Below are 27,885 nucleotides of genomic sequence, written 5' to 3'. Positions count from 1 at the left end.
GGCAAATAACGGTGCAAAACCGAAGTCACAATAAAGACAACCAAGGTGATGAAAATTTAGTCTGTTACCCCACTAACTGTGCATCCTGACTTGTTAGCTTTATTTTTTAAAAAAGATTTTCATTCATTTGGCCAGGGGTGGGGGAGCAGGGGGGAAGGGGGAGCATAAGCAGTGGGGAGAGGCAGACCCCCCGCTGAGCTGGGAGTCCAACATGGGGCTCAATCCTGGGACCTGGAGATCACGACCTGAGTCGAAGGCAGACACTTAACCATTCGAGCCACCTAGGCACCCTTGAGTCACTAGCTTTCAAAAAGCAACCATCACTGTAGAAGATAATCTGGTTAGCACTATAAAGACATCTGACAGTCCAGGTGAACAGACGATATTGTTCTGATATCCAAGCACCAAGTGGTAACAGAGATATTCAATTTCTCTCTACTCCAGTTACTTCTTTCATCTCTTCATTTTATGAACATTTAATCATGGAGGCTACCTGTAGAATGCTATGTTGTCACTATTATTAGCAACACCAAAAGTAATACAGTAAGTCTCTTCTTGTTTAGTGATCTAGCTATGCTTTTTCCAGCTTCTCAAACATACTGCAAAGATCCCTCTAAAACTGACTCAACTAGAGGCAGTAGCAGAGCATAGTGGTAAAGAATATAGGCTTTGGCAGACAGGTGGGGTTCAAAACTCGGCTTCCTCACCTACTAGCTGTGTAGTAGGCTCTGCCACTTTGGAAGAAAATAAAACACTAGTTCACATAATATTAAAAAATACATTTAGGCAAATTAAAAATCTAAAAGTATTTAAAAAAAGATAGAGGGAAACAATTTTGTCCTTAGATAGGAAAGACTCTCCCCAAGTAAAACACCAAACCCCATCAAGCCAAAAAGGGGGGAAAAAAAAAAAAGGCTATTAAAATTGTTAATGTCAGGTGCCTGGGTGGCTCAGTGGGTTAAGCCTCTGCCTTCAGCTCAGCTCAGGTCATGATCTCAGGGTCCTGGGATCGAGCCCAGCATCGGGCTCTCTGCTCAGCAGGGGGCCTGCTTCCCCCATCTCTCTCTGCCTGCCTCTCTGCCTACTTGTGATCTCTCTCTCTGTCAAATAAATAAATAAAATATTTTAAAAAAAATTGTTAATGTCTACAGGACCAAAGAAACCATAAAGAACTCCTACAAATCATTAAGAGAACAAAAGATGCTTAGAAAAAGGTGATTCCCAAAAGAAACAGAAATGGCTAACATACGGACAGATGTCCCATTTCACTAGTATTTAAAGAAATGCAAATTAAAATTTAGCAACATCTTTTAAAATGAACTGTCAGAAACTATTCTGCAGATGATCTCAGAAACTGTACATATGTGGTCATCCGTTTTTATTCTGATTTTATCAGATTTAGATGAGAAATCTTAAAAAACTCAAACTCAATTACTTTTCTTTCTATCTGAAGTCAAACTAAATGGAAGGTCCAGTGGAGGTCCACCTTTCCCCATCTTTCAGGCTCTGGTCCCAGACAGAGGTCGGGATTAGGAATCAGGTTCTCATCCAGGCTATACCACTGACCAGACACCATCGTGGGCAAGTCATTTCATGCCCTTGATTTCAGACTACTTGTCTTAAGAAAAGGAGGTGAAAGGTGGTGTGATCTTTAAGGTCTTTTCTAGCTCTATGATTTTGTGACTACACCAGTTTCATCAAAATTGCTTAGTATTCATTCTCTTTAAAGTCTCCCAATTAGGGGTGCCTGGGTGGCTCAGTCATTAAGAGTCTGCCTTCAGCTAGGGTCATGTTTCAGGGTCCTGGGATCGAGCCTCACATCAGGCTCCCTGCTCGGTGGCAGGAGGCCTGCTTCTCCCTCTCCCACTCCCCATGTTTGTGTTCCTTCTCTGTCAAATAAATAAATAAAACCTTAAAAAAATAAAAGTCTCTCAACCTAAGTTCAAGTTCTGGTTTAAGTATGTTTCATATCAAATCACCTTTCTCTGTGAGAAAAATACATGTTTTTTTCTCTTTGTATCAAATCACTCAAATAACCTGAACTCCTTCCCCGCTGGTGGCAGTTCCTTTAAAGGCATGTATGCCACAGATGTATGGAAATGTTTCTAACACTGCTATCTCTTTAGGTAGACAAAGGTTCCTCCAGACCACATTTAAAGTTTCTATTTAAGGTAAATAAACCACATTTAGCTGAAGAATGATAGGCAGCTAGCTCCCACGTAGCACTGGGTTAAGACACAGAGGTGGGAGAGTGGCTGACTCATTTTAAAGTCACACAAGGTTTTCAAAGGACCGATGGAAGCAAGGGAGACTGTTCTGTGTCCCCTTCCTGACCATGCTCCACTCTGTCCCAATTTCTGAGGACTTTCCTTTTCCATGCTGCCCTCACAACTCTCCTCTCCTGCTATCACAGCATATTCATTTTCTTCCCAACATTCCTTCACTTCTGTTTGGGAGAAGACTCCAGAAAAAGCCAACATGGCTTCAGTCAGAATGCAGGTCTACACCTGAGTACCAATAAACCAGTGAATGCCCTAAGGGCCTTTTCTTCAACACATGTGACAGCTGCTGGCATGCCCCCAGAGCTTTTGACACTGTCTGCATGTAGGCCTCCTACAGGGAGGGGCCGGAGACCAGGAGGGCAGGGGAAATCATGTCTCCCCTGGAGTGGGACTGATTGCTACTGTCAAGGTCCACAAAGAGCAGACCTGAAGAAGAGTCCAGGGACTCAAATGATCTCCTTCTCTAGCTCCAGGAAGCGCTTAACACGATAAAGTAATCTACTACTCAGGCAGTGGTCAGCTCTCCCTCCCTCACTGTTGCACTCTGAACCCACCTGCAGGGTAGCTTATGGGTAAGGCCAACAGAGACAACAGAAGTACCAACAATGTAAAGGACATGCAAATACTAAGGAATAATGTGAATTTGTATCTTTGCAGGAGTAACTCTCTCATTAACTATGTTACTTTTTCGTTCATATTTTAAAATAAATCACAACTCACATCCATAAGCTGTCAATAGTTCTTCTGATGTTGGAGGTCGATGCGGATCTTCATCCTCTCTAGGCTTTATGATATTAATGCCATAGGTAGCTTCTAAGACATGTCTTGGAATATTCTGGCAAACATAGGCTTGTCAAGGAATCCATTCCCTTGAACTGAACCCCTCCCCACCACAGCTTCAGACACATTCTTCCTAATTCAGCACTTCCAGGACAGAAACCTTTTTACCTCTCCAGAAAAGAAGGGTAGTTACTAATTTCTGAATACTTTTTCTTCCTTTAAACCCCATGCTTCCTTGTACCAGTTATTCATGGACATGCTCCATCTGACCGCCCCCCCAACTGAATCTGGCAAGGGCAGGATCCACGGCTGATTGATGCCTGTAGCCTCCATGGAACCCAACCTAACCTGGCTTGTGGTAAGTACTCAGTACACACCTGGTTACTAATTCACAGAGAAGTTGCAAATATACAGAGAAGCATTTAGTGTAACATGTGTTCCCAACTATCAAGAGGTAGTAACAATGTCATCTATTAAAACACTGTACTGAAGGGGAGCCTGGGTGGCTCAGTGGGTTAAAGACTGCCTTTGGCTCAGGTCATGATCTTAGGGTCCTGGGATCAAGTCCTGCATCGGGCTCTCTGCTCAGCAGGGAGCCTGCTTCCCTGCCCCCTCCCACCCGCCTGCCTCTCTGCCTACTTGTGACGTCTGTCTGTCAAATAAATAAATTAAAAAAAAAAAAAAAATCTTAAAAAAAAAAAAAGTGCTGAAAATGCAAACCTTTCTAACACTGTACCAGCCCCACCTCGCCCCCTGGAGGTATGTGAGTCTGTGTGCAGTCACCAGGCCACTTTGCAGACTTTGACCTTCACCAGTATCTATTAATTCAAAGTATGGTTCTGCAAGATGACAGTTTTTACAGAAATGGTGTCAGATCGTATGTGTAATGTTTTCAGATTTACCCGGGTCACTACAGGTAGACTTAGTGCAGTCTTTTCAAATACTGTGTATTATTCTATTTTAGCAATACACTATATTTTACCTATCCTAAATGAATTCTTTCTTCCTCATTTCTTACAGAAACAGAAATTAAACTGGGGTGCATGAAAAGCTGTGGCCTTCAGGGAGGTCATGAAGGATCATGTCAAGAACTATAACTTACCCTACCTAGGAACTAACAGATTGGTGTGCTGGTCTCAGGGAGTGGCCTGTCTCCCGCCAGCACACACAGCATAGTAAACAGGCTAACATGTTGGCTTATAAGGACGGTAAAACCTTAAGACACCATGGTTCTTAAAAGGTTTGTCTCTGAGTACTTTTTTCATGTCATACACTATTCTAGATGCTTCACAGAAGGTAACTCATTATGCTGGGAGGTGACAGAGTTCCTAATCAGCTGCTTACTAGCTGCTAGATCTTGGCAAATTGTTTAAGTTCTCTGTGCCTGACTTTCCTCAAGCTTGAAAAAATGAGAACAGCAGCAGTACCCACGTCAAGGGTACTTTAATTTACTTTAATTCTTTAATTCAAGAATTAAATGAAATTACTTGGTAAGTTTTGTGTGGAGCACACAGTAAGCATGCAATAAATGTTGGCTAAAATGATTACAATTCTCACTGTGAGATCATCAACTGTGAAGTAGTTTTTCGGAATTTTTCAGAAAAGGAATGTTTCTGGAAGGTTAAGCAAGCTTACAAAGGTAACAGAAATAGTCGAACACCAGTGTCAGGATTCAACCGGGAGCCGAGATCCAAAGCCCAGGCTCTCCCACTGATAACAGGCGACAGAGTTGCCATCGGGACATGAGGTCTTCCTCCCACAGTCCTGAGGCTACTTCACTGTATAAACTTGGAAAGATCACTAGCCAGTATTTCAGGTTTTTCCATTCAGTAGCATTTGTGAATTTATCCAATGCAAAGCAATGTCCCAAACAAACTTGAAGCCCTAATATACACAAGAATAACCAATTTTTACAAAGCAGAAAGGATATTAGTGACACAGGGGGGACGTGGTCTCTCATTTGGTCAATTGGGAGGATTCCACTGCAAATCATCTCTGCCTTAGTAGAGACGAAGGATGGCATCACCAGGCCGGGGCAGTCACACAAGCAGAGGCTGGGTTCCACATAGAGGGTCTGAAAGATAAGTGAGAAGTTTACGCTGGGCACACAGCAGAGGAAGGGAAAAGACCAGCACACGAGTAGCAAAGACGTTCAAAGAAGCACCCAGAGGGAGGAATCTGAGAAGTCGATGCTGCAGAAATACCTGGAAATGCTTGGTGTGGCCAGGTGTGGCAGACACAGACACTTTCTTGTCACCCATGATGGTGTTGATTGTGGAACTCTTACCAACATTTGGGTAGCCCACCTGCGAGAGACACCTCAGTTACTGAAGAGTCAAACACTACCTCTGTCGAACCCAAAGTAAAATACACACAAAGCACAACAGTAGTGCGTTTGGGGGCTTTAAAACATTTGAAATAGATGCTGCTTGTTGACAATTTTCTCCCCGGTGGTATGGGCGTATTTATTCAGACAAGTTTCCTGGTGAATAAATTCTTCCTCATCACTGTCTGCAGTGATGAACAGTCAAGCTAAGTACATTTTACTTTTATAGGTCTTGCTGTAACAGCAGATGTTACGATAAACCTCAGCCCTCTGTTCCCAGCTTTCCCCAGGATGTCCCATCTCACAGGCATTTCACTGATTCTGCTGTGTTTTTCACACTGTGGGTGAAGTCAAGCATCAGAAAGGCATTTTAAACACCACCACATACAATTAATCTTTAATTTTTAATAACTTGTTAGGAAGTTTCTGTCTTACTGGTTAAAAAAATTTTTTTTAATTGGTTAAAAATTTGAAGTGGCACATTGACTTGATATGGGTTAGCAAGCTCTTAAAGCTCTTCAATTACTCCTAGCAGGATCATAAAAAAGTTCTCATGGCAGCCTTGCTCCAGGCTTTTCCTCAGGCTTCCCCCTGTACCTCCAAATCCAATTCACTCTTACTTCTAAGAATCCTTTATCAGTGTGACTGGAAGATTATAAATACCAATTCCATTAAACATAAAACCTAAATCTTCCACCTCTATTCTAGGCCTCATTACAGACAATATCCATTGTTCCAGTCTTTGCTCTCGCTCCTCTCCACACTTAGCCAAACTGTTATCTGCTGTTCCATGAACACATTTCCATTCCTGTGGCTTTGCTTAAGCATTTACCTTCTGTCTGTCTGGAAGGCCCTCCCATGGTCTCTTTGTCAAAACCTCACATTATACTTTCAGGTGAGAAACCTCTTACATAAAGATTTCAGATGACTGCTCATTGTTCTCAATATTCTCATGTTTTGTGTTTGTTTATATCTTGATTACATGACTTATTACTATTTGTTTCGATGGCATTCGTTGTGGGGAGGGCACTGTTGTTGCTGTTCTCTCCCCCCACCTTCTGCAGATCAAGCTCCTTCATTACACACTCCTACAGGCTGCAGGATGTATTCTCACACGCACCACACCTGGAACTCCAAGCTCTGGGAGGGTGAGGACTGGGTCTGTCTGCTCCCAATATACTGCTAGAGACCAACAGGATGCCTGGCCTGTGGCACGTGACCAGTAAATGTTCGTAGACTGAGGAAATTAACCTATTCTTGGGATTTCTAGAATAAAACATTCAGAAAGTAGAGGGGCTGCTTCGTACTTCCCTAAGTGTGAGAAAGAAACTAGCATTTAGGGAAGCTGGTTTCTGGTAGCATGAAGAAAATGACCTAAGTTCTCCAAGCTTCACAGCAAGTGAGTCCATCCCACTGTAACTGGGCAGTGTACTAGGTCTGCCCAGCTCTAGGGGCAATTCCTTTAACCAGCACTCTGAAGTGAAACGTTGACGTGCTACAATCATTGTAAGTAGGCTTGTGGGGGGTGGGGTGGGAGCACACTTCAAAACAATTAGGATTAGCTATACTTGGTATGTAACTTAAGAGTTAGAAGATTTTAAACCTGTCATGATCTACTTTCCCTCATGCTTTTGTTCTCTTGGATGAGAGACCTTTACAATAACCTTCTCTGACATCTAACATCTCCTTAGCTAAAGATGGGGCCTCTGGAGCTGTGCTGTACATCTTTGAGGTAGCACTTCTCACAGCCACCTCTAGAACTAGTATATGTAGCTAAGGATGGGAGCTCCTTTCCCTTGTTCTTTTTTTTTTTTTCCTTAAAGATTTTATTTATTTGACAGAGATCACAAGGAGGCAGAGAGGCAGGCAGAGAGAGAGGGATAAGCAGGCCCCCTGCTGAGTAGAGAGCCCGATGAGGGGCTGGATCACAGAACCCTGAGACCATGACCTGAGTCAAAGGCAGAGGCTTAACCCACTGAGCCACTCAGGTGCCCCTCCCTTGTTCTTAGGCACCTAAAGCAGTAGTCACGTTTTACTTGGCCCAAAGATGCTGGGATTTTCCCTAAAATACACCTGGAATATTTACAGTACAAGCTGGCAAGGATCACATAACACCAATATGAGGTAAGATTATTGAACTGGAAGTCTGAAGACAACCTTAAAGGCGTTCTCATTCTGCTACCTCTTTGTAAGTCACAGGACTGGTAGGGCTGAAATGGAAGATGAGAGAAGATAACTGATATAAACAGGGAAGATGAGAGAAGATAACTGATATAAACAGGGTTGTAACCAATATAAGTCTTGAGAGCGTTCACTCTTTTGAGCTGGACTTCAGCTATTCCCACAATGCCAGCAGACAACAAGAAGGCAATAATGTTCCCTATGATGCCAAAAGGTTGGTTGGTCTCTTGGGTTCCAGTGTAGCTACCAAAGGATCAGAAATAAAGGCACCCATGTGGTGGGGCACGTGGGTGGTACAACCAGTTGCATCCAGCTTCAGGTTTTGGCTCAGGTTGTGATTTCAGGATCCCGAGATCAAGCCCTACTTTGGGCTCCATGCTCAGTGCATAGTCTGCCTGGGATTCTCTCTCCCTCTGCCCCTTCCACTTCTACTCTCTCTCTCTCTCCAGTAAAAAAACTTTTTAAAAAAGATTTTATTTATTTGTCAGAGAGAGAGAAAGAGGGAGGGTGGGAGGTGGAGAGAGAGCGTGAGCACAAGCAGGGGGAGCAGGAGACAGAGGGAGAAGCTGGGTCCCTGCTGAGCAAGGAGCCCGAGGTGAGACTCGATCCCAGGGCCTCAGCAAAAGGCAGATGCTCAACCAGCTAAGCCATCCAGGCAGCCCTCAAATAAGAAAATCTTAAAAAAGAAAGAAAGAAGAAAGTACCCATGCAGTAACAATCTGAGGACCTATTTCATCTTACCAGTCCAACTGTAAGTTGTCCGTCTTTCACCTTCTTCCCAGTGTGCAGCTGCTTAAAGATCTCCAACAATTCCTGCCTCGATACCAGGTGGGTAAAATTGTGTGTGCACTCCTTCCGCAGGGTCTTCCTACTCAGAGCCTCAGAATCCACAGGACAGCTTCCCTGCCAGTCCAGGCCACAGGCCTCTTCGTCAGGATTGCTATCCTCTTCCGAGCATGTCTGCCAAACCTCTTCCTCCTCCTCCGGACAGTCCTCATACTCACTGGAGTCTTCATCGCTAGGGGCAACGTCACTGAGTGCGAGGGAACTGGTGTCTGGGAGATGTCCGGGCTCACTGCATGAGACCACAGCCTCATCACAACTGGATTTTTCGGACTCGGCTGTGTTGGTTTCTCCAGCATCCCCTTTCACCTGCTCCTGAAGAGAGGACAGAAACCACCAAAGCTCAGAAGTGTATGACAACGGCACCTTCCACCCTAGTGAATGTACTCAGAGCTGGTTATCTCAGATGAAGACAGGACAGGACAAGTTATGAAGGAGACCAGAAAAGATGAAAACAGGGAGACAAGGTAAACTTTTTGGTGAAAGGACACAACAAACTAGCAGAAGTGGTGCTCTCTGGGGACGGGAGGAGCAGTGGACCTTCACTTTACACATTATGTTTGTATCAGATACATCTTTAAAAAAAGCAAGAGTTTAGAAAAAGCTGGTGTCAAGCTGACTTCTTTAGCAGTATGTTATTTTGCACCAGGCTGTAGAACAAAGCATTTCTCGTTAATGATAAAATATTTAACATTCTCTTCTTTGCACAAAACAAGAAGGGAATGGTTTATAATTTGAGTTTCTTTTTACATTTCCATTTTTAAAGACCATGATTTGCATGTTACAGGGAACTGCTATTCCTTTGTAATTGCCTTTAATAAATCAAAGCACTGTGGAGCATAGCTCCCTCTGGATGAAATGCAGAAGCAACAAAACTCAACTCCACATGTGAAACTTATTCACATAAGCAAAGAGAAAGATACGAATCATTTACTCTTCAAGGATGTGTTAATTCTTCTGAATTCCTACTGATAATAAAGCAAAAGCAAGACAATATACAGTATTATTAATTTAACAAGAGGAGTAGGTTTGGATTTAGAAGTGATGCAACTTTAAATCATTTCTAAATTACCTAGTGTTAGAATGAGTAGCCATCACAGAAGAGGACACTATGAACTCAGTTAAACAAGTATCCTAAATTTTAGGAAAGTAGAGATATAAACAAAATGTTAGGGAAAATAGGCATGATTTCATGCTCAGGTCTGGCAGGTCAAAAAGAAACATGGCAGCATGGCTTATAATAGAACTACAGAACTAGAAGCAATTTCTATGAGAGCAATGAATATAAAGACGGTATGTCTTCATTGTAAGCTCTTCTGGATCGTTTAAAATATGAAAGAAACAGAAAACAATAATGTGAACTGAATGTGGATGTATATTAAAAAAACTACTAAAACTAGAAGCAGTTTAGGTTCAGAAAAAATGATAAAGACAACAAAAGAACTTTGTGCCAGTTATATTAAAAATAAAAAGAAGGGAAAAGTCAATCCCTTGGTGGGGGGAAAAGAGTGCAATTTAACAGATAGCCAAGAGAAAACAAAAGTACTCAGCTTGAAATCTGAAGTTTTTTTTTTCCCCAAGTAAGAAGGGGTCAAACAATTGCAAAGGAAGAACCAAATTTCATATGAGAAAACAGTGACTATCAAACTCCAATAAATTCATGTTTGACAGTCAAATGACAGATGTGATGCTAGCTTTGGTATCACAACAGTAGCTGGTTATTGGTCTGAGGAGATCATGAAAACCGGCAGACACTTCAGAAGACTTGGGAGAAGTAAACGATGGCTAACTTAAAAAGGGAGAAACAGTATCTTCCATAACTATGCTCTGCCAACTCAGAATTGGGTATGGAAGCAAGTCTACAAGGCAGCTGGGAGCCCTAGAAAGACAGTCACCAAGGTACTACTTGGTTAACAGTTCAGGGAATACCACCGATATAGAAACTATCTTTTTTCCATTTTTGATAGTTATGGGGTTGATACATCAGGGCTAAGTAATACAGTGATAAATATTTATTAAAAAAAATTTCCATAAAACACTGATCTCAACAGAAAAGAGTTGAAACACAGAAATAACGGTTAAGAAGACAACCCAAGAAGCCAGACTGACTGCCTGAGGATAATAAGCACTTACACTTATTGCTGAGATGATTAAATGAATACAATGTATAAAGTGCTTAGGACAACAGTACCTGGCACAGAATAAGCTTTCTATGGTTTAGTTTTTTTTTTTAAAGATTTTATTTATTTATTTGACAGACAGATTACAAGTCAGCAGAGAGGCAGGCAGAGAGAGGAGGAAGCAGGCTCCCTGCCGAGCAGAGAGCCCGATGCAAGGCTTGATCCCAGGACCCTGGGATCATGATCTGAGCAGAAGGGAGAGGCTTTAACCCATGAGCCACTCAGGTGCCCCTATGGTTTAGTTTTTATCAACAAGAGTAACAATGGAATAATTATTATTGTTACATCCTTGTGAAAACATCTGTATTCATCACATCAAAATGCTTACAGGGGGGCTCAGTAAGCTCACAAAAGGTTACGGAGTTCTTGGCTTGGTCCTAATCTGTTTAACAATGTTATTAATGACTGGAAAGAATACAGAGGACAAACACACAAAACTTGTAGATTCAAAGCTAGGACGAGAGAAAAGCAAACTGTACAACCAAAATGAATTCTCTTAGCCCTAAATCGCTAACAATATTTCAGAGTAATTATAGGTCCTAAATTGAGGTAAACACAAAATGAAAAACTTCTTCCACATGTAAATATGGGATCAGATTTGCATAAGTTTTTTCTTTTTTAAAAAATATTTGAGGGATTTTGTTTTTCATAGGTTAAATGAGCCACGAGCTTCAGCTCCTCTGAAATGGGGTGAACTAACAAAAACAAAAACGGAATTACCAGGAATATTCTGATCACAGGTCATAGTCATCCCTCTGAATATTAACACATACAATTAGGTGCCACCAACTCTAAGTGTTTCCTGACACAGGGAGACAGGCACTTGAGATGAACAGTGTCCCAGATACTGTGGCCATGATGAGTAGGACACCAGAAAATATACACAGAGAGGACTAAGGGGACAAAGAAGAGTCCACAGATCAAAGGCTAGGGAGGCTGCCTTGGCTTCACTGAACTGAAGAACTTTCTAAAGGTAGACAGAGTGAGCTACCTAGTCTCTATCACTTAACACAGATAAATAACAGAGATTATATGACTGTCTGCCATGAAGGTGAGGGAAGGAATTCATGGAGCTACCTGTGAGCTCATCAAGGGGAGGGCATTTTGTTCACTGGCACTCAGCTCAACATACAAAATAGCCTACAGATGGTTGTCAGAGATGAAAGGAAAAGGCTAGGGGAAAAGGCATCACTTTAAGTCTCTTTCAGCTCTAAGATTCTACTACTAATAGTACTTCATAGCTATTACTAGCTAATAGTTATGTTTTTTATTAGAAAATACACCCCAGGGGTGCCTGGCTGGCTCAGTTGGTGGCGCATGTGACTCTAGATCTTGGGGTTGTGAGCTCAAGCCCCACACTGCGTGCAGAAATTACTTAAACAAAAACAAAAGCACTCCAAACTGTTTCTGTAAAATTTAGGTTAAAAAATAACATTGTATATTGGGGCGCCTGGGTGGCTCAGTGGGTTAAGGCCTCAGCCTTCAGCTCGGGTCATGATCCTGGGGTCCTGAGATCAAGACCTGCATCAGGCTCTGTGCTCAACAGGGAGCCTGCTTCCCCCTGCCCCTTGCCTGCCTCTCTGCCTGTCAAATAAATAGATAAAATCTTAAAAAAAAAAAAAAAAACAAAAAAAACCATGGCATAGGGTGCCTGGGTAGCTCAGTTAAGCATCTGCCTTTGGCTCAGGTCATGATGCCAGGGGCCTGGGATGGAGCCCCGCATCGCATGGGGCTCCCTGCTCAGCAGGAAGTCTGCTTCTCCTTTTCCCTCTCCTTCTGCCCCTTCCCCTGCTTGTGCTCTCTATCTCTCTGTCTCAAAAAATAAATAAAATCTTAAAAGAAAAAAAACCAAGATAACGTGGTATATCTTTAGGATTACTTCATTTGTTTGTTTTGAAAACAATGTCAAAAGAGATTCTAATCAAGTCCTGAGAAGTAGAGTTAAACCCTTCAGTTGTACTGCCTTCTATTAAAAACAATTACAAAGTCATTATTAGACTTCCTGTACAATTTCCTGTCAAAAATCTAAAAAAATAGGGGCGCCTGGGTGGCTCAGTGGGTAAAGCCTCTGCCTTCGGCTTGGGTCAAGATCCCAGGACCTGGAATCAAGCCCCCCATCGGGCTCTCTGCTCAGCAGGAGAAAGTCTGCTTTCTCCTCTCTCTCTCTGCCTGCCTGTCTACTTGTGATCTCTGTCAAATAAATAAATAAAATCTTAAAAAAAAAAAAATCTAAAAAAATAAAAAATTATAGCTAGTATCAGTGTGTACCATACAGCCCCAGAGACATCAGATTATTTGACAACCAGGGAAAGTAACCTTGTGGCTCATTTTTCTATACGTCACCCTACTATCAGAGCATTTGGATTATCATTAATCTTCAATAAGAGAAAACAAAGCTTACTAACCAGAAACTGAAATCTTCTTCCCAGAAATGCAACCTCAAAAAGTCTCCCAGGGTTACCTCAGAGTCACCAATTAGTTGAATGGCTTCAGCCAAAGCTGACCAGAAGATAATCTTCACATTTTCTTGTTCAAAGTATGTGGCCCAGGCACTCCGCTGCTCAGCAGTCAACAAATCGGCCTTATTTATCAGAAGGACGTTTTCCTTATTATCATCTATTTCCTTCACATAACATTCCTAGGCAAGACAAAGGTATTTAGAAAGGCCTCTTCAAACAAGTGAAAACTGGGCTAATTATACTGAAAGCCCCCATAGAGTAGTAAAGGTTTTTACTGCCCTCAGTTTTAAGTCAATCCTAATTTAAAGATTTTCTATCCTGGTACTTTTCTACTGATCCTTCTCAACAAGCTCTGAAAAAGTTAGATAATATATACCTAAAAATACCCTCAACATTAGCAACTGGAAAGGGTAAAAGGAAATGCTCTCCTACCCTGTTGAAGTATAATAGATTATTTTTCTTTAAAGATTGTAGCTCCTCTCTTTAATAGTGCTGAGTTGTTTCTTTTATACAAAAGTTTAAGAAATGCAAAATTAGGACATTTCCCAGCCAGCAGGGATTATTTTTCAGCCAAGTGATGACAGCCAATATAATCTCATCTTTTCACGTAAAAAATACTTTTTGAAGACTAAAAGAAAAACAAGACCCAGTAACTGAAATTAATTCACAACCACAGCTCTTCATTAGGAAACAAGATATAAAAGCAGACTTCATAAGAGTTTTAGCATTCTGATTTTTGTCCCTCACCAGTGAATTTAAAAATATTCTGCAGCAGGGTGCCTGGGTGACTCAGCTGTTTGGGCATCTGCCTTCAGCTAGGGTCATGATCTTGGGGTCCTGAGACTGAGCCCTACACTGGGCTCCCTGCTCAGCAGGGAGCCTGCTTCTCCCTCTCCCTCTGCCTGCTGTTCCCTGCAGCTTGTGTGCTATCAAATAAATACCTAATATCTTTTTTTAAGATTTTGTCTATTTATTTGTCAAAGAGAGAGAGCGCACACAAGCAGGAGGAGCAGCATGTAGAAGGAGAAGCAGGCTCCTTGCTGAGAAAGAAGCCCCGTGTGGGGCTTGATCCCAGGACCCTGGGATCATCACTTGAGCCAAAGGCAGATGCTCAACCAACTGAGCTACGCAGGTGTCCCATAAACAAAATCTGTAAAAAAATATTCTGGACTATTACTATTATGGACCCAAACACTAACAGGAATACTTCACATGTGTACAGTGTTTTATTAATTTAAAACCTGTATTTCATTTCATGTAGCCTTCACTCCGTAATTGTTACTCCTGCTGGTGTTTTACAAATTTAGTTTGCTTGTAAAATATGACAAGAGGTAATAACTAAGGTGTGAAGAGAGAGAACTTAACAGTATGGGTAAGCTGCGACTAGTAAGTACAATGCCGGTTCAACTGATGTCTCTTAAAAAATGAGAAACGCTGGCAAATGTCTATTAACAAACTGGCTTCTAAACTAAAAGCTAGAAAAGTCAGGTGTTTGTCCTTCCTGCAGATGGTAATACTAGTTTCTGATGGAAGACACCTGTCTAAGGAGCAGCAGTACACATGAAGAGGCCTCCTTGAACACAGCTAGAGGACAGAACTGAACGCTTGCCAGCAGGGACTGCTACCAGTGATGCGGTCCTCCCGCTGCGGCTCCAAGAACTTCACATCTGAATTGTCACACTTCACTTACCAAATCCTCACATCTAAACAGGAGTGGGTTTCGAGCATCTACTATCTGGACCACGATATCACTGAAAAAGAAAGGGGAGATACTCTAATCACTGTGAGGTGAAACACTGACCATATAACAACAATAGCAGTTTCTGCACATTAAGCATTTGACACATTTAACGTTTTAAGGTACAATTACCCCCCAGTTTATCTATGAGGAAACTGAGGCATAGGACAGTGAAGTCACTTATCTAAGGTCACCAGCTGCTAAGTGATGGAGCTGGAATGGGAAGTCAATCTGGTCCAGAGGACATGCTTGTAATCATAACATTCTCTTGCTGTTCCATGTCCTAGAGAGCCTCTGATGTTTCATTCTAAGGCTTCAACTGTATCTTCTAGTAAACTCTTCTGATGAGGCAAGAGTATTCCAAATACTTCAGTCCAAGGGGAGGTCTACTGTGTACTCAGTACCTAATCTACACTGGTGTTCAGTCCTCAAAAGAAAATGAATAAATCACCTGCTGACAGCTGCCACTATCAAAGCCTGTATCTTAGTTAAGCCCAGGGCTGAAGAGAAAAAAACAAATCTAGCAACTCATCATCCACCAGTTTCAACAACGAAGCATTTAAATGGCTAAAATACAAAACGGGAAAATATCAACTTAAGATGGCACACTGAAGCAGGACCAAGGAGTCCAACTTCTGCATCACACAGAAGATGCAGCAATAAGAAAACTTTCTGTGGCCGAGAGCAAGCTCCTCAGAGCCCTCGCAAATGCAGTAGGGACTAGAGCAGCCGAGCGCTTTGAGAATAAATCTCCCACTTCTCTGGGAGGATCCTCCTTTCATTCTGCCTCCACGGCTAGAAGAGATGCTCTAGCGGCCGGCTGCCACCAGAAGGAAATAAGCCGCAGGCGCGCGCACAGCGGTCTCCTAAAAAGCCGGGTCTGGTTAGCCTGTTCTGAGGTAATGTTTATGCAACTAGGCTGGACACGGAGGAAATGTATTAAATCAAATTTACCATTTAAGGCAGGGCTTTAACAATCCAAGTGCATGTTCTTTCAGAATAAATTTCCAGGGGCACCTGGGTGGCTCCGTGGGTTAAAGCCTCTGCCTTCGGCTCAGGTCATGATCCCAGGATCCTGGGATCGAGCCCCGCATTGGGCTCTCTGCTTGGCAGGGAGCCTGCTTCCCTCTCTCTCTCTCTGCCTGCCTCTCTGCCTACTTGTGATCTCTCTGTCAAATAAATAAAAAAATATTAAAAAAAAAAAAAGAATAAATTTCCAGCATAATATTGTGATTCTAAGAACTCACAGACTTGCTAATTAATGACAAATTGTTAAGTTCTCTAATTAAGTGGGTCCCGGTATTTCTTCCTTAAGGTATTACCTACCACTTTCCCAAACTGTGAGGATTTAACAGTAAATGCAACAATGACTGCAAAACATGGACAAAGCCTAATAAACTAAAACTGCAAGGTCCACCAACATCAGGTCTACCCGCAAACAAGCAGACACCAGGAAGAGAAGACAAACTTCAGACCGCTTGCTTCGTGCTGCCTGAGGCTGCAGAGCAAAGTGCTGACCGTGTACCAGGAAAGGCTTCCGCAGTACAATAGTGCCTTATCCTCCTGAATACGGAGTTCTGCCCTCAGTGCCCCAGCAGCTTCCTGCATTTCAGTGACGTATACATCAAATCTTTTCCAATAACTACGCTTGAAATTAAAGAGGCAGATGGCTTAGCTACCCTGTTACCAAACAGGAGACATCTGTTGTACCAAACACATCAATAAATATTTCCTGTTAAAAAATGTGACAGTAGTCACTTCAATAATATTTCTATGTCAATCAGAACTACTTCCATGTGATAAAAACTATATACCGCAAGTTACAAACATGCTCTTTTATAAAAAGAGAAATACCTCATAATGAAAGTAACAGAGCAAGTAACACTGTAAAATAACTGAAGTGAGGAGTTTCAACAAGTACAGGCTCCCTCTCAGGAAACCAGGTGCTTATTTAGGGACATAAAACATGGGTAAAGGGCCATTCTATCAAGTGTGAAAGAATGAACACATATGCTTCCCTCTCAAAACCTCTAAGAATGAAAGTAAACTCTGAAGCTTATTAGGACAAAGAGAAAGAACAGCAGCAATTGAGACATGGTAGCCCAGTCAAGAAGCAAGTCTGTTCATACTCCCCAGCCCTGAGGGAGCAGATAAGAAGTGTCCGATGCAAGGTCTCTAGGCAAGGGTGAAGTGTAAAACTGCAATCAATCTGAATGAGGAGCTCTTAGGTCTGCTCCCCTGTGCCATCGAGGTAGGCAACTACACCTCCTCAATCTCCTATCCCAATGGCAGAAGGCTAGGGTCTATTATGGAGAAAATGAACCTGAGAAGCTGAAGACTTGGGGCCTCAAGCACAGAAGGTGGGAAAATGGTGCGATACTGAAGAAGAGGGGATTAAACAAGTCTACGCAGCAAATAGTGGAAATGCACAAATTCTTTGCATCCTACCACCCACCACCTTTAGCCATGCTCTTGGCAGGAGACCATTCTTTTTAAGAAACTGACTGGCTCTAGGGAAAACCCCTACAAATCCTAACATCTTAGGGGTATTCCAACAGAATAAAATTGACCCCTACTTGGTCCTGTATAGTGAAGTCCACAGTCGGCAAATTCTAACCAAACAGGGTCTTGTCAATCGTGTTTATAATGCTTCTTCTTCTTCTTTTTTTTTTTTAAATACTTTGTCAGACAGAGTGAGCAAGAGAGAGCATAAACAGGGGGAGCACCAGGCAGAGTGAGAAGCAGGCTCCCTGCTGAGCAAGGAGCCCGATGCAGAACTCGATCCCAGAACCCTGAGATTATGACCTGAGCCTGAAGCAGACGCTTAACTCACTGAGCCCCCCCTAGGTGCCCTAAGAATGCTTCATTCCTAAATATAATCACACTGGGGTGCCTGGGTGGCTCAGTCGATTAAACATCTGTCTTCAGCTCAGGTCACGCATGATCCCAGGGTCCTGGGATCAAGCCCTGTGTTGGGCTCCCTGCTCAGTGGGGAGCATGCTTCTCCCTCTCCCCCTGCCCTACCCTCCCCACTGCTCCCCGCACCGCTTGTGCTCTCTCTATCCCCCAAATAAATAAACAAACATCTTTAAAAAAAGTCACTTGATACCTGAGGGAGGCCTCTTACATAAAAGTCAGAAACCAGAATAAATAAAAAAAAAGGAATAGGGAGTAAAGTCAGACAATGTAGAAAGTAGGAGAAAACCTAAAATCAAAAAAACAAGCAGAAAAACAAAACAATACTGTTAAATATGCAGATGGGGGCATTCCAAGGCCAGGTTTCCATATGTTAAACCTTGTTACCATTTTTCTTTGGAAGCAGCAGTACACATCTTTAACTGCTCAAGAGGTCCTGAAGAAGAGATCCACTGTGCTCCACAGAAGTTCCCCAGGAGATCAGTGGGTCTTCTTGAGCCTCGTTCAAGCCTAACTGAATCAAAGGGGCCTGCACAGAGTCTCGGAATCAGCAGCAAGCTTCTACTTTCTAGAATCTTTAGAGATTTGCCTTGTTACCCTGACTTCCCTATATTCCAGCCCAACAGCCTTCTCTCTGCCCCTGCAGGAGCAGGATGGAGAAGGTATGCAAGTGACTTAAAAAAAAAAAAAAAAAAAAAAAAAGGGTGCCTGGGTGGCTCAGTGGGTTAAGCCTCTGCCTTCTGCTCAGGTCATGATCCCAGGGTCCTGGGATTGAGCCCCACATTGGGCTCTCTGCTCAACGGGGAGCCTGCTTCCTCCTCTCTCTGCCTACTTGTGATCTCTGTCTGTCAAATAAATAAAATAAATAAAATCTTAAAAAAAAATTAAGATATAATCCATACATCATAAAATTAACCCTTTTATTTTATTTTTGTTATTTTTTTTTTAAAGATTTCATTTATTTATTTGACAGAGAGAGATCACAAGTAGTCAGAGAGGCAGGCAGAGAGATTTGGGCCAGGCGCCCCAAAATTAAACCTTTTAAAAGTTTACGATTCAGGGGTGCAGGGTGGCTCAGTGGCTCAGGTCATGATCCCAGGGTCCTGGGATGCAGCCCCACATGGGGCTCTCTGCTCAGCAGGTAGCCTGCTTTTCCCACTCTCTCTCTCTCTGCCTGCCTCTCTGCCTACCTGTGATCTCTGTCAAATAAATAAATAAAATCTTTAAAAAAAAATAAAAGTTTAAGATTCAGTAGTGTTTAGTATATTTGCAAAGTTGTGCGACCATCACTACTAATTCCAATTAAAACAAATCACTCCTTGAGTCCCACAATCCTTACCAGGTGCTCCTTCCTCTGTTTTAACTTGGCCCACTGCCTTTCTATCTGTAACACAGCAGGAATCACACTCTGGATTTACCATGTACTGATCATCTGAGGAAAGACTGCACTTCATTCCTGTGCCCCCAATCCCCCCCAACACAACATATTTTCTCTTTGCAAGCAGACATCTACCTCTTTCACACCCATATTTCCAATAGGAATCAACAGACATTTTTTGAAATAACTGTAGGTACTTCAGAACTCATCTTACAGAAAACATTCACTATTCTCACACGCTTATCAACATGTTTACTTAATTAAAAAAAAATCTATACTTGAAAGAAATATAGCATTACACTTTCAGTTTTTATAATAATTCTCAATAGCCATTTGCATAGCTTAATCCCTGAGCACCCCGGCTCCCGGGGTCTATGAGCATTTACCAACATCTGAATCTAATCTAATACCATTAATGTCTTAGTTACACAAAAGGAAAATGGTAACTTACCTTCTCTCAATCACCCTCCAGAGCTGGCGCCAGAAGTCCAAATTTCTTTCAAATGGAGTCAACAGCAATTTTTGTTCCTCTTCTAGCCTGGCTTTAGAATGAAAAGTTTTTATCTTTGCCAGATTATAATCGAAGGTTTCAAATAGTAAAAACACTCAAATTCACTGCATTGCAAATATTAACTACCAAACTGTTATTAATTTCTGCTGAGCCAAATAAAAATCAAACTTGAAATTTTATACTTAATTTATTTAAGCCCTAGACATTCAAAATAACATTTCTCCCACACACCTCCTTCTGGAAGAATGCTTAAGAGAGCAGTGATCAACTCCAGGGTGACTAACGGCTAGAAAAGAGTATGAGGGAGCGAAGGCCAGGAATGGAGTGGAGTAATCAATTTATCATCTTTGTGCAAAGATGCACTTGTACCCAGTAACGCTGGTCACACACAGAATTTGCACTTGAAAGAAGAAATCTACCATTTCCTTTTTAAAAGAATCAGGCCTTCAAAATGCAAAGACCAATGCAAACACACCAAAATGCTAGGCTCAGAATTTCAAGACCAATCTTTCTATATTCCAACACTCACCGGACAAGTTGACGTCTCCATTCTAGAAAGTTATCTTTCTCTGCCTGTTTGAGTTCTTCTGGACTAGTGTTTTTGTCCCACTTTGGTCTGAAACAATCACAGAGAAAAAAAATTCCATGTGAATTACCAAAATAAAACAGGGGCTTTGGATTTAATAATGGCAGTGATAAAAGGAAACAGGAAAAGAAAGAACATCAAATGAAAAATTTTATACTCAGGATGCCTTAAAATGTCCTACATTTCTGCTCAACTCACCTCCGTGGCACACTCAAGAACTGTTTGTTTTCTTCGTGGAGTTTCTTAATTCTCTGGCTCTCCTCAAAAGATAGCAGTCCAGTTCTAGCCTCAGGATGCACAAACTTGATATTAAGCTTCTCTGTTTAGAGAAGAAAAGAAAGTATTGTAATTGAAGTGGCAATCTATTGAGTGGATATTAGTCATTACCTTAAAATGAAAAAATACAGCATCTAAAACAGAATTTGAGCTTTCTTGATGTAGATGCCTCCAGCCTTGGATAAATAATTTCCAAGTGAAGTTATCTACCAAAAAAGGAATGAAAGAGATAAATCTTTACTAAAGCTTTCAAAAGGCCAATCATTTTTTCAAATACTCATTTTATAAAACTCCATATACTGAATGCATTTCAAGGAAACAGAAACAGTAAGAGTGGGAAGGGACTGCAAAGATTGAGTACAACCCATCTCATTTTACTTATGGGGAATAATTATCACCCAATGGGGGGGGTGGGGACGTAAAGATTCAGCAAGGAGACTCACTCCAGTTAAAACTGGTGAACTATCACACAGCCATCATTTATGTAGGATGTTTTATGATGAATGCCCAATTCACAATTACTACTATATAACAATTCAAAGGAATAATAATAATAAAAAAAAGCCATGTCCATGTATAAACTACAGAGACCTCTGCTCTAGGGCTCTGGGTCTCTATTTCACACACAGCCACCTAGTCTCCACAGGCAGGTGACTCACTGAGAGAAGCCAGTTAAGCTTCTTACCAAATTGCTAAGGGAAGATCCTATTCAAAGATAACAGAACATCTTCAGCAATGTTTCTCTTGATCTTTAAGCAGATTAGAGTCTGCTACCCTTGTCAGACCATCAACACCATCCAGGAGCTCCATCTGCACAGTCCAGTAACCTCCAGTACAGTCCACACAACCACTATTTTCATTCATGCATCCTCAACCAAGAGTCAAAAAACACACCCCTCAAGCCCCGTATCTGGTAATTCTTTCACAGAATTCCTCCTTCCAAGGGTGATCTCCCAGAGGATGTTCCCACTCTGCTTTGTCTAATCTCTACGTGCCTCTAGCCCCTTGAGTCTTTCCTTTTCTCCTAGTCCCTCGTCCGGCTCACAGATTCATTTCTTTTCCTATTTGGCCAAAACCATATAGTACAACCAGTCTCCAACTAAACATCAAAGTTCCTTACTCCACTGCACCCACTGTCTCATCTCCCAACCCTCAGATAAAGCCAACTATCCATTCTCGTTCCCATTTCAGCAGCATTGCTCTGAGGGCTGCGGCAAGTAGCATGATAATGCAGCCACTTGGCTGTGAACTCTTTTTACTCAGAACACTCCTGACGCCCAATGTGTATTTTCCCACACCAGGAACGAGCTCTCCATCTCTCGGGACAACAACTGCATGTCCTACAATTCCATTATATTCTGACACTATCAAGAGTTGTATGAGCCTCCACAGGTTTAAAGGCTCAGTCCCCCAAAACTGTTGCACTTCAGATGCCAAGTCTCTGAATGGGCTTTTATGGAGGCTTTATTGCACAGGCACGACTGATTCAATCCCTGGTTACTGGTGGCGAGCTCAATTCTAGCACCTCTACTGAGGTCCTCAGAACTTCAACCCTCTAAAAACAGGGTTGGTTCCTTGTGCAATCAGCCCCCTGCAGAAGCTACCTAGGGTCCACAAGTAACCCCATTAACATAAACTATGGAAGAGCTGTAAGGGGATTATAATGAATAACAAAAGACACTCCTCTCATCCCCAACTCAGGAAGTTACAAACAAAGGTTTTAGAAGCTCCAGTTATTGGAACCAGGGGTGAAGACAAAACAGCACAACATCACACTTATTTGCTGAAAATAAAGAGTACTACCTGTGTCATCTTTTAAAAGTAGAGTTCCCAAAGAACATTTAGGATTTCTTATTATTCTGCCCTCCTTGGTTAGGCCAGAGGCCCATATAAAAATTTATTTAAAAACCAATGACCCATCCAAAAACACACATTTTCTCTCTCTCACATGTGCACACACACACACACACACACAAATTTGGCATGCCGTTTGCAGGGTTCAAACAGACAAGTGAAATATGTAGTTTCCAGATTAAGAACCCCTATCTCTGTATGTCCAGTAGGATCTTCAGACTGTAGAAAACTGAAACAGAATTCTATCACCTCTGCATTACTAAGGGAAAGGATGAGAAGGTATGAAACAATGAGGTATTAATGGATTTTTGAAAGGTTTATGAAGGTTTCACTGTGTAGGCATGATTGATTAAATCATCAGTCCTTTGTGATTAACTTGGTAGTGCCGAAAAATTCCAATCCTCTAATTACCAACTAGGTCTGTCTAGAGACCAACCCTCATCCTGAAGCTATCTTGAGATTCCTCAAGCACCAACTATCTTACTAGCATACAGAAGGACATTCTTATCACTATAGAGATTCCAAAGATACATAAAATATATACTAATTATATGACAATTCAGTGTCACTACAAATGTTATGGGCTCAACATTAGGAAGTCCTAGGACTTGACCTAGAAGGAAGACAATCTCTCTATATTCTTGGTTCTTCCATTCCCTGAACTCTAACTACATTCCCTTCAGATGATCTTCTACCTTAATAGAAAAATTGAAACTATTAGATATCCACCATTTCACCTTCTCACCTACACATTTCTTAATGCGTGCACCAACCTTCAGCTTCCTTTTGACCCCATTCTATTCCCATCTCCTTCCAGACTCAGACTTTGTTCCATTTCCTCATTAAACTCTATTTCCCGGGGCGCCTGGGTGGCTCAGTGGGTTGAGGCCTCTGCCTTCAGCTCAGGTCATGATCCCAGGGTCCTAGGATCGAGCCCCACATCGGGCTCTCTGCTTAGCAGGGGGCCTGCTTCCTCCTCTCTCTCTCTCTGCCTGCCTCTCTCTCTGTCTACTTGTAATCTCTGTCTGCCAAATAAATAGAATCTTTAAAAAACAAAACAAAAAACTCTATTTCCCTTCATGTTTCTAAAAATTAAAAATTTTTTAACTACATAATACATAAATTTTTTTTTTTAAGATTTTATTTATTTATTTGACACAGAGAGATCACAAGTAGGCAAAGAGGCAGGCAGAGAGACAGGAGGAAGCAGACTCCCTGCCAAGCAGAGAGCCTGATGTGGGACTCGATCCCAGGACCCTGACATCATGACCCAAGCCGAAGGCAGAGGCTTAACCCACTGAGCCACCCAGGCACACCCATAAACTCTCCTTTTAAAAAAATTCAACCATAAAGGCAAACATTCTCTTTGACCCACCCCTAACCTTCTTCTGCCCACCCCTGCAATCTCAGTTCTCTCCCTGGAGATTATTGATTAAATGAGTAGGCCTCTAAGTTTTTTCCTAATATACACATAGATATATAGATTGGTCAGATTATTTCCTTTTCCTTTTTTTTGGAGGAGGGGGGAGAGAATCTTGAGCAGACACCCCGATGCAGGACCCGACGTGAGGCTTGATCACAAGGCCCTGAGCCAAAATCAAGAGCCAGATGCTTAACTGACTGAGCCACCCAGGTGACCCAGTCAGATTATTTTCTTAATGCAAATGGTACCATACCATGTGTACTACTCCACAACTTGGTCTTTTCATATGGTAACAGGACATGGACATCCTTCACTTAAGTATCCACATATTTAGCTCATTCCTTTTACCTGCCACATAGTATTCCATAGCATGTCTATGCCACAGTTTATCCATTTTCCCACCTATTGAACACTTAGGTGGTTTCCAAGTATTCACTGTTTAAATACAGCATTATCTGGGAACTTGTCAGAAATGCAAATTCTCAGGCTCAACCCATACCTATTGAATCTCCAGAGAAGGGGCCCAGGAATCTGCTTTCCAGGTAATTCTGATGCTAACCCCTGAGAACCACTGATCTAGTGTAGATATTGTGGAAACACCAGGTCATAAAATATGCACTTTAAATTTTTGATACTGTGAAACCAGATGCTGTATTTTCAACCTCTCCCTCTCTGCTGGCTCTTACCCCATTACCTACTGGTATTAACCTGGATTACACAGAGAAGCTCACATGCACACACGCACTTCTCCCTGCCATAGTCAACTATCTCAAAAGAATAAAACGTGCTCACGAACTCTACTTCCTCACCTTCCTCTCTTTCTATGCCCTTTTCTCTCTCCTCCAATGCTGGCTCTACCACTCCTCACTCTTTTGCACTTACTCCACGCCTTTCTACAACATCTGGTTTGTTCCATCTCCCTATTAATCTTGTTCTGATTCTTTGTGCCATTCTTCCATTACTACTATTTCAGTCTGGCCTACTTCTCTTGCTGGACTAATGTAACTGGTCATTCCTCCTCAAAATCCATCATTCTTTCAAAACAATGAAATCTAAAATCATGTTTGACACCTGCTTAAACCTGTCGAAAGATTCCTTTAAAGCCCTTATTCTCTCAGGCTCTAGCCCTTGCCCACCCCCTAGTGTCTGCGCATCACATCCTGTCCCTGTGTACTTCAAGTACCCGCAAGGTCAACTTACAACCATTTTCTGAGCAAGGTAAGCTACTGCTCACATACTAGCTTGAGTCCTCCACCTGCCTGGATACGTCGTCCTGTGTCACCTCACCTGTCTTAACACCTACTCATCCTTTGAGACTCAGCCCCAGCGTAAAGCTTTCCTTGCTTGGCCCTAGTTGTCCTTCAGACAGAATGAATACTAACTACATCTTTTATGATCCCATTGTTTGCTACAGACTTCTTTCATAGCCCCTAAAACAAAATTCTGCAGAAACAAAAATTATCTTACTCAACACTGTACTCTCAGTAGCCAGTACAATTCCTGAGAGCAGCTGGAGCCCAATAAGAACATTTAAATAAATGAATGAATTCGCTGAACAGCACAGTAAGGTTTACAACAAAAAAGCAACAGAAATAGTTTATAATGCTACCTGTGCCAGGTACTTTTCTAAGTGCTCAGAAGACACATACAGAAAAACATGGGAGAGCAGTGATTAAAACAGATTACACGCATGGAAAATTCACTACAGTGTGTCAACAAGTGCTTTAAAATACAATTCAAACTGCCTACATAACAACAGCAGGCCCAGGGAGTTGGCTTCTAACAATGGTATCAGAAAACATTTTCTGGAAAATTCTGGTACTGCTCGCCACAATGCTGACTGGTCATTTTTCTACAAAGACTGAGTTTCTTGAACTCGATACAATGTATAATATGAAGGTTTTTTAGAGCTTAATTTTAAAACTGTGGCACATTCTGAATGTCACAGTTTGATTCTACTTGATTAGACAGACCTTCCTACACTCTTCTGGGATATCTGCCTTTGGGTTAAAGACTACCCATTTCTGAGTTTAGTAGGGTCCACAAAACACTTCCAAGTAGACAAATTTGCATCGAGTCAGCAAAGCTGGAAGAATGACCAGTATCTTATGTACTCAGGAATAAGCAACTTACCAGCTACAAACTCTGTTCCTGCAAGTTCCGCAGTCGCAAGGAAATCATCCAGGGAGCTCTGTTCAGTCACTGACTGAAGATTAAGACGACCCCAATCATAGCCATCATTGAGCTCACTTGTGTGCAACTATGAATAAAACACAGGGTAATAATACAGCTGTTCTCTTCTGCTTCTGACATCTGAACAAACTCTAACCTCCCAAGGAACTGTTCTGTGGTCGTGAGGGTGGTGTCAGCCCCTTTAGAGTCAAAGCTAATACCAGTTAACATTTAAGGAGTGTAAACATTTAGATACAACAGGCACTTTCCATTATTTCATTTAATTTTCAAACCTTTTGAAATAAATTTTACTGTATCTCTATTTTGCCGACAAGGAAACAGTTTCAAATAGATAAAAATAATTTGCCTACAGGTGCTGCTAATAAATGGTAGAGAGAAAATCTGAATCCAGACTCTCTGATCCTGGCAGACTTAACTGAAAATTTTTATGGAGACCCACAGTAAAAAATGCAGATTACATAGTGACTCAGATGCTGTGATACACACAATGATACAATTCTGTGCCAAGCAGTAGAATATGGGGAAAAAAAAAAAAGAATGCTGAAACAAAGTTACCTTATCGCATGTAATACACTCTGCTATTTTGAGTTCTATCCTGTTGGGTTAAAAAACCACTAGTTGGTACCTACTTAACTGATTCCCAGGTGCAATCCAGAGTTTGATAAACACTATTCTAGCTACATGCTCATTACAGGAACAAATAAATAAAAAAACCCGAAGATTAAAAGAGTAGGTGGTGGGTTCAAGGCCACAGGTCAGCAAAAAAATTAGAGTAAGAATCAAAATCCGATTCGTTTAAGAATTCATATTCAATCTTCCTACCACTTCCTAAAGGTTATACTGTAACAAGTTCCCTCAAAACCAACTAAAAATGATCAGTGATCTAATGTCTAGAGTAACTTGGACCTGATGACTATGGAAGAGCCCCGTATGCCTTTACTCTGCGTACAAAATGGCTGGACATCAGATGGTATTACAGTGGCGCGCACACACAGCACAGCGAATCTCAAATACCTAGGGGGTATGTCAGAAAAACAAGCATCAAACTACTCCATCCGTTGTTCTAGGATCCTGAAAGTGTGTTCATCCGTAGGTCCAGGGAAGTACTGGGCTAGCTCACCACGGTTTGGAGATGCAGTGTTCATCATCCACCGAAACCGTTCGGGAATAAAAAGGATGCAGCAAGCATTTGAGTTATTTTGTATTTCTGGTGGCAACCAGCCGCTCCTGGAGGAGTCATTCTTTGAACAATACCAAAAAAAGTAGCTTTTCTGTTTTTTCTGCTCCGAAACTTTCAAACGCTCCCTACGTTCACCACGCTTCAAGCTCTCCCAACAGCCTCATCATCACACTAGCCCTCCTTTCCCGCCTCGACCTCTGCGCCCTGGGCCTCAATGGAAAGGGGGCCTGCTTACCCGCCTGAGGGGAACTTAAACATACTCCTCTCTCCGAGCCCTCCTTAGGCGTCCTATTCCCTACAAAATTTTCCTGTGACTTTTGACCCCGCGGCTTCGCAGCATGCAAACTCTCATAGCTTAAAAAAAAAGGCCAAGAAACACGATAAGCTCTGTCTTACCCAGAAGTCGCTGTGACGGTGGTTACGGCTTCGCTGAGTCTTCTGGCGAATAAGAGCCCGGCCGAGGGTCTCGGGACCTGCCGCTCTCCGCCGGCCCATGGCAGCACAACACAGGCACGAACGCTCCCGGCACCGCACGCGCGTTTTCCGGTATTCAAGAGCTCGGTCCCCGGAAGTGACGTAAAGCGAGCCCAAGTAGCGGAGGCCCGAGTTGAAAAGAAGGCGGAATGACTTACTCCAAGCTACCCTTCGTATACCTCTCATTGCCACTACTACAGAATATAAATATGAATATGTCCAAGGAACTTAATTTCTATAGCTATGTCTACGAATATCTCGAGTTTGGATAGAATGATTGAATCAAAATAATGGTATCTTCCAGA

The 27,885-nt window shown here is 42.1% G+C and overlaps 1 protein-coding gene across 1 annotated transcript in view; it reads right to left on the bottom strand.

Annotated features, from left to right (window-relative positions):
* The window catches only part of LOC111155161 (large 60S subunit nuclear export GTPase 1), a 32,982-nt gene extending 5,381 nt beyond the window's left edge, over positions 1 to 27,601 (bottom strand). Inside the window, exons 1-11 of the mRNA XM_022515238.1 lie at positions 27,503 to 27,601; positions 25,867 to 25,993; positions 20,379 to 20,499; positions 20,124 to 20,210; positions 19,535 to 19,621; positions 14,742 to 14,802; positions 13,054 to 13,230; positions 8,311 to 8,727; positions 5,267 to 5,368; positions 4,977 to 5,136; positions 3,003 to 3,131 (exon numbers count right to left, since the gene is read on the bottom strand). Of these exons, the coding sequence (XP_022370946.1) occupies positions 3,003 to 3,131; positions 4,977 to 5,136; positions 5,267 to 5,368; positions 8,311 to 8,727; positions 13,054 to 13,230; positions 14,742 to 14,802; positions 19,535 to 19,621; positions 20,124 to 20,210; positions 20,379 to 20,499; positions 25,867 to 25,993; positions 27,503 to 27,601 (1,567 nt within the window). The remainder of the gene's footprint in view (positions 1 to 3,002; positions 3,132 to 4,976; positions 5,137 to 5,266; positions 5,369 to 8,310; positions 8,728 to 13,053; positions 13,231 to 14,741; positions 14,803 to 19,534; positions 19,622 to 20,123; positions 20,211 to 20,378; positions 20,500 to 25,866; positions 25,994 to 27,502) is intronic.
* Positions 27,602 to 27,885: the final 284 nt, after the last annotated feature.

This window comes from Enhydra lutris, unplaced genomic scaffold, assembly GCF_002288905.1.
Source record: "Enhydra lutris kenyoni isolate GAN:26980312 unplaced genomic scaffold, ASM228890v2 scaffoldscaffold39, whole genome shotgun sequence".
Lineage (NCBI taxonomy): Eukaryota > Metazoa > Chordata > Mammalia > Carnivora > Mustelidae > Enhydra > Enhydra lutris.
The sequence above is the reverse complement of the archived record's forward strand: the minus strand, read 5'-3'. Positions and strand labels throughout refer to the sequence as shown.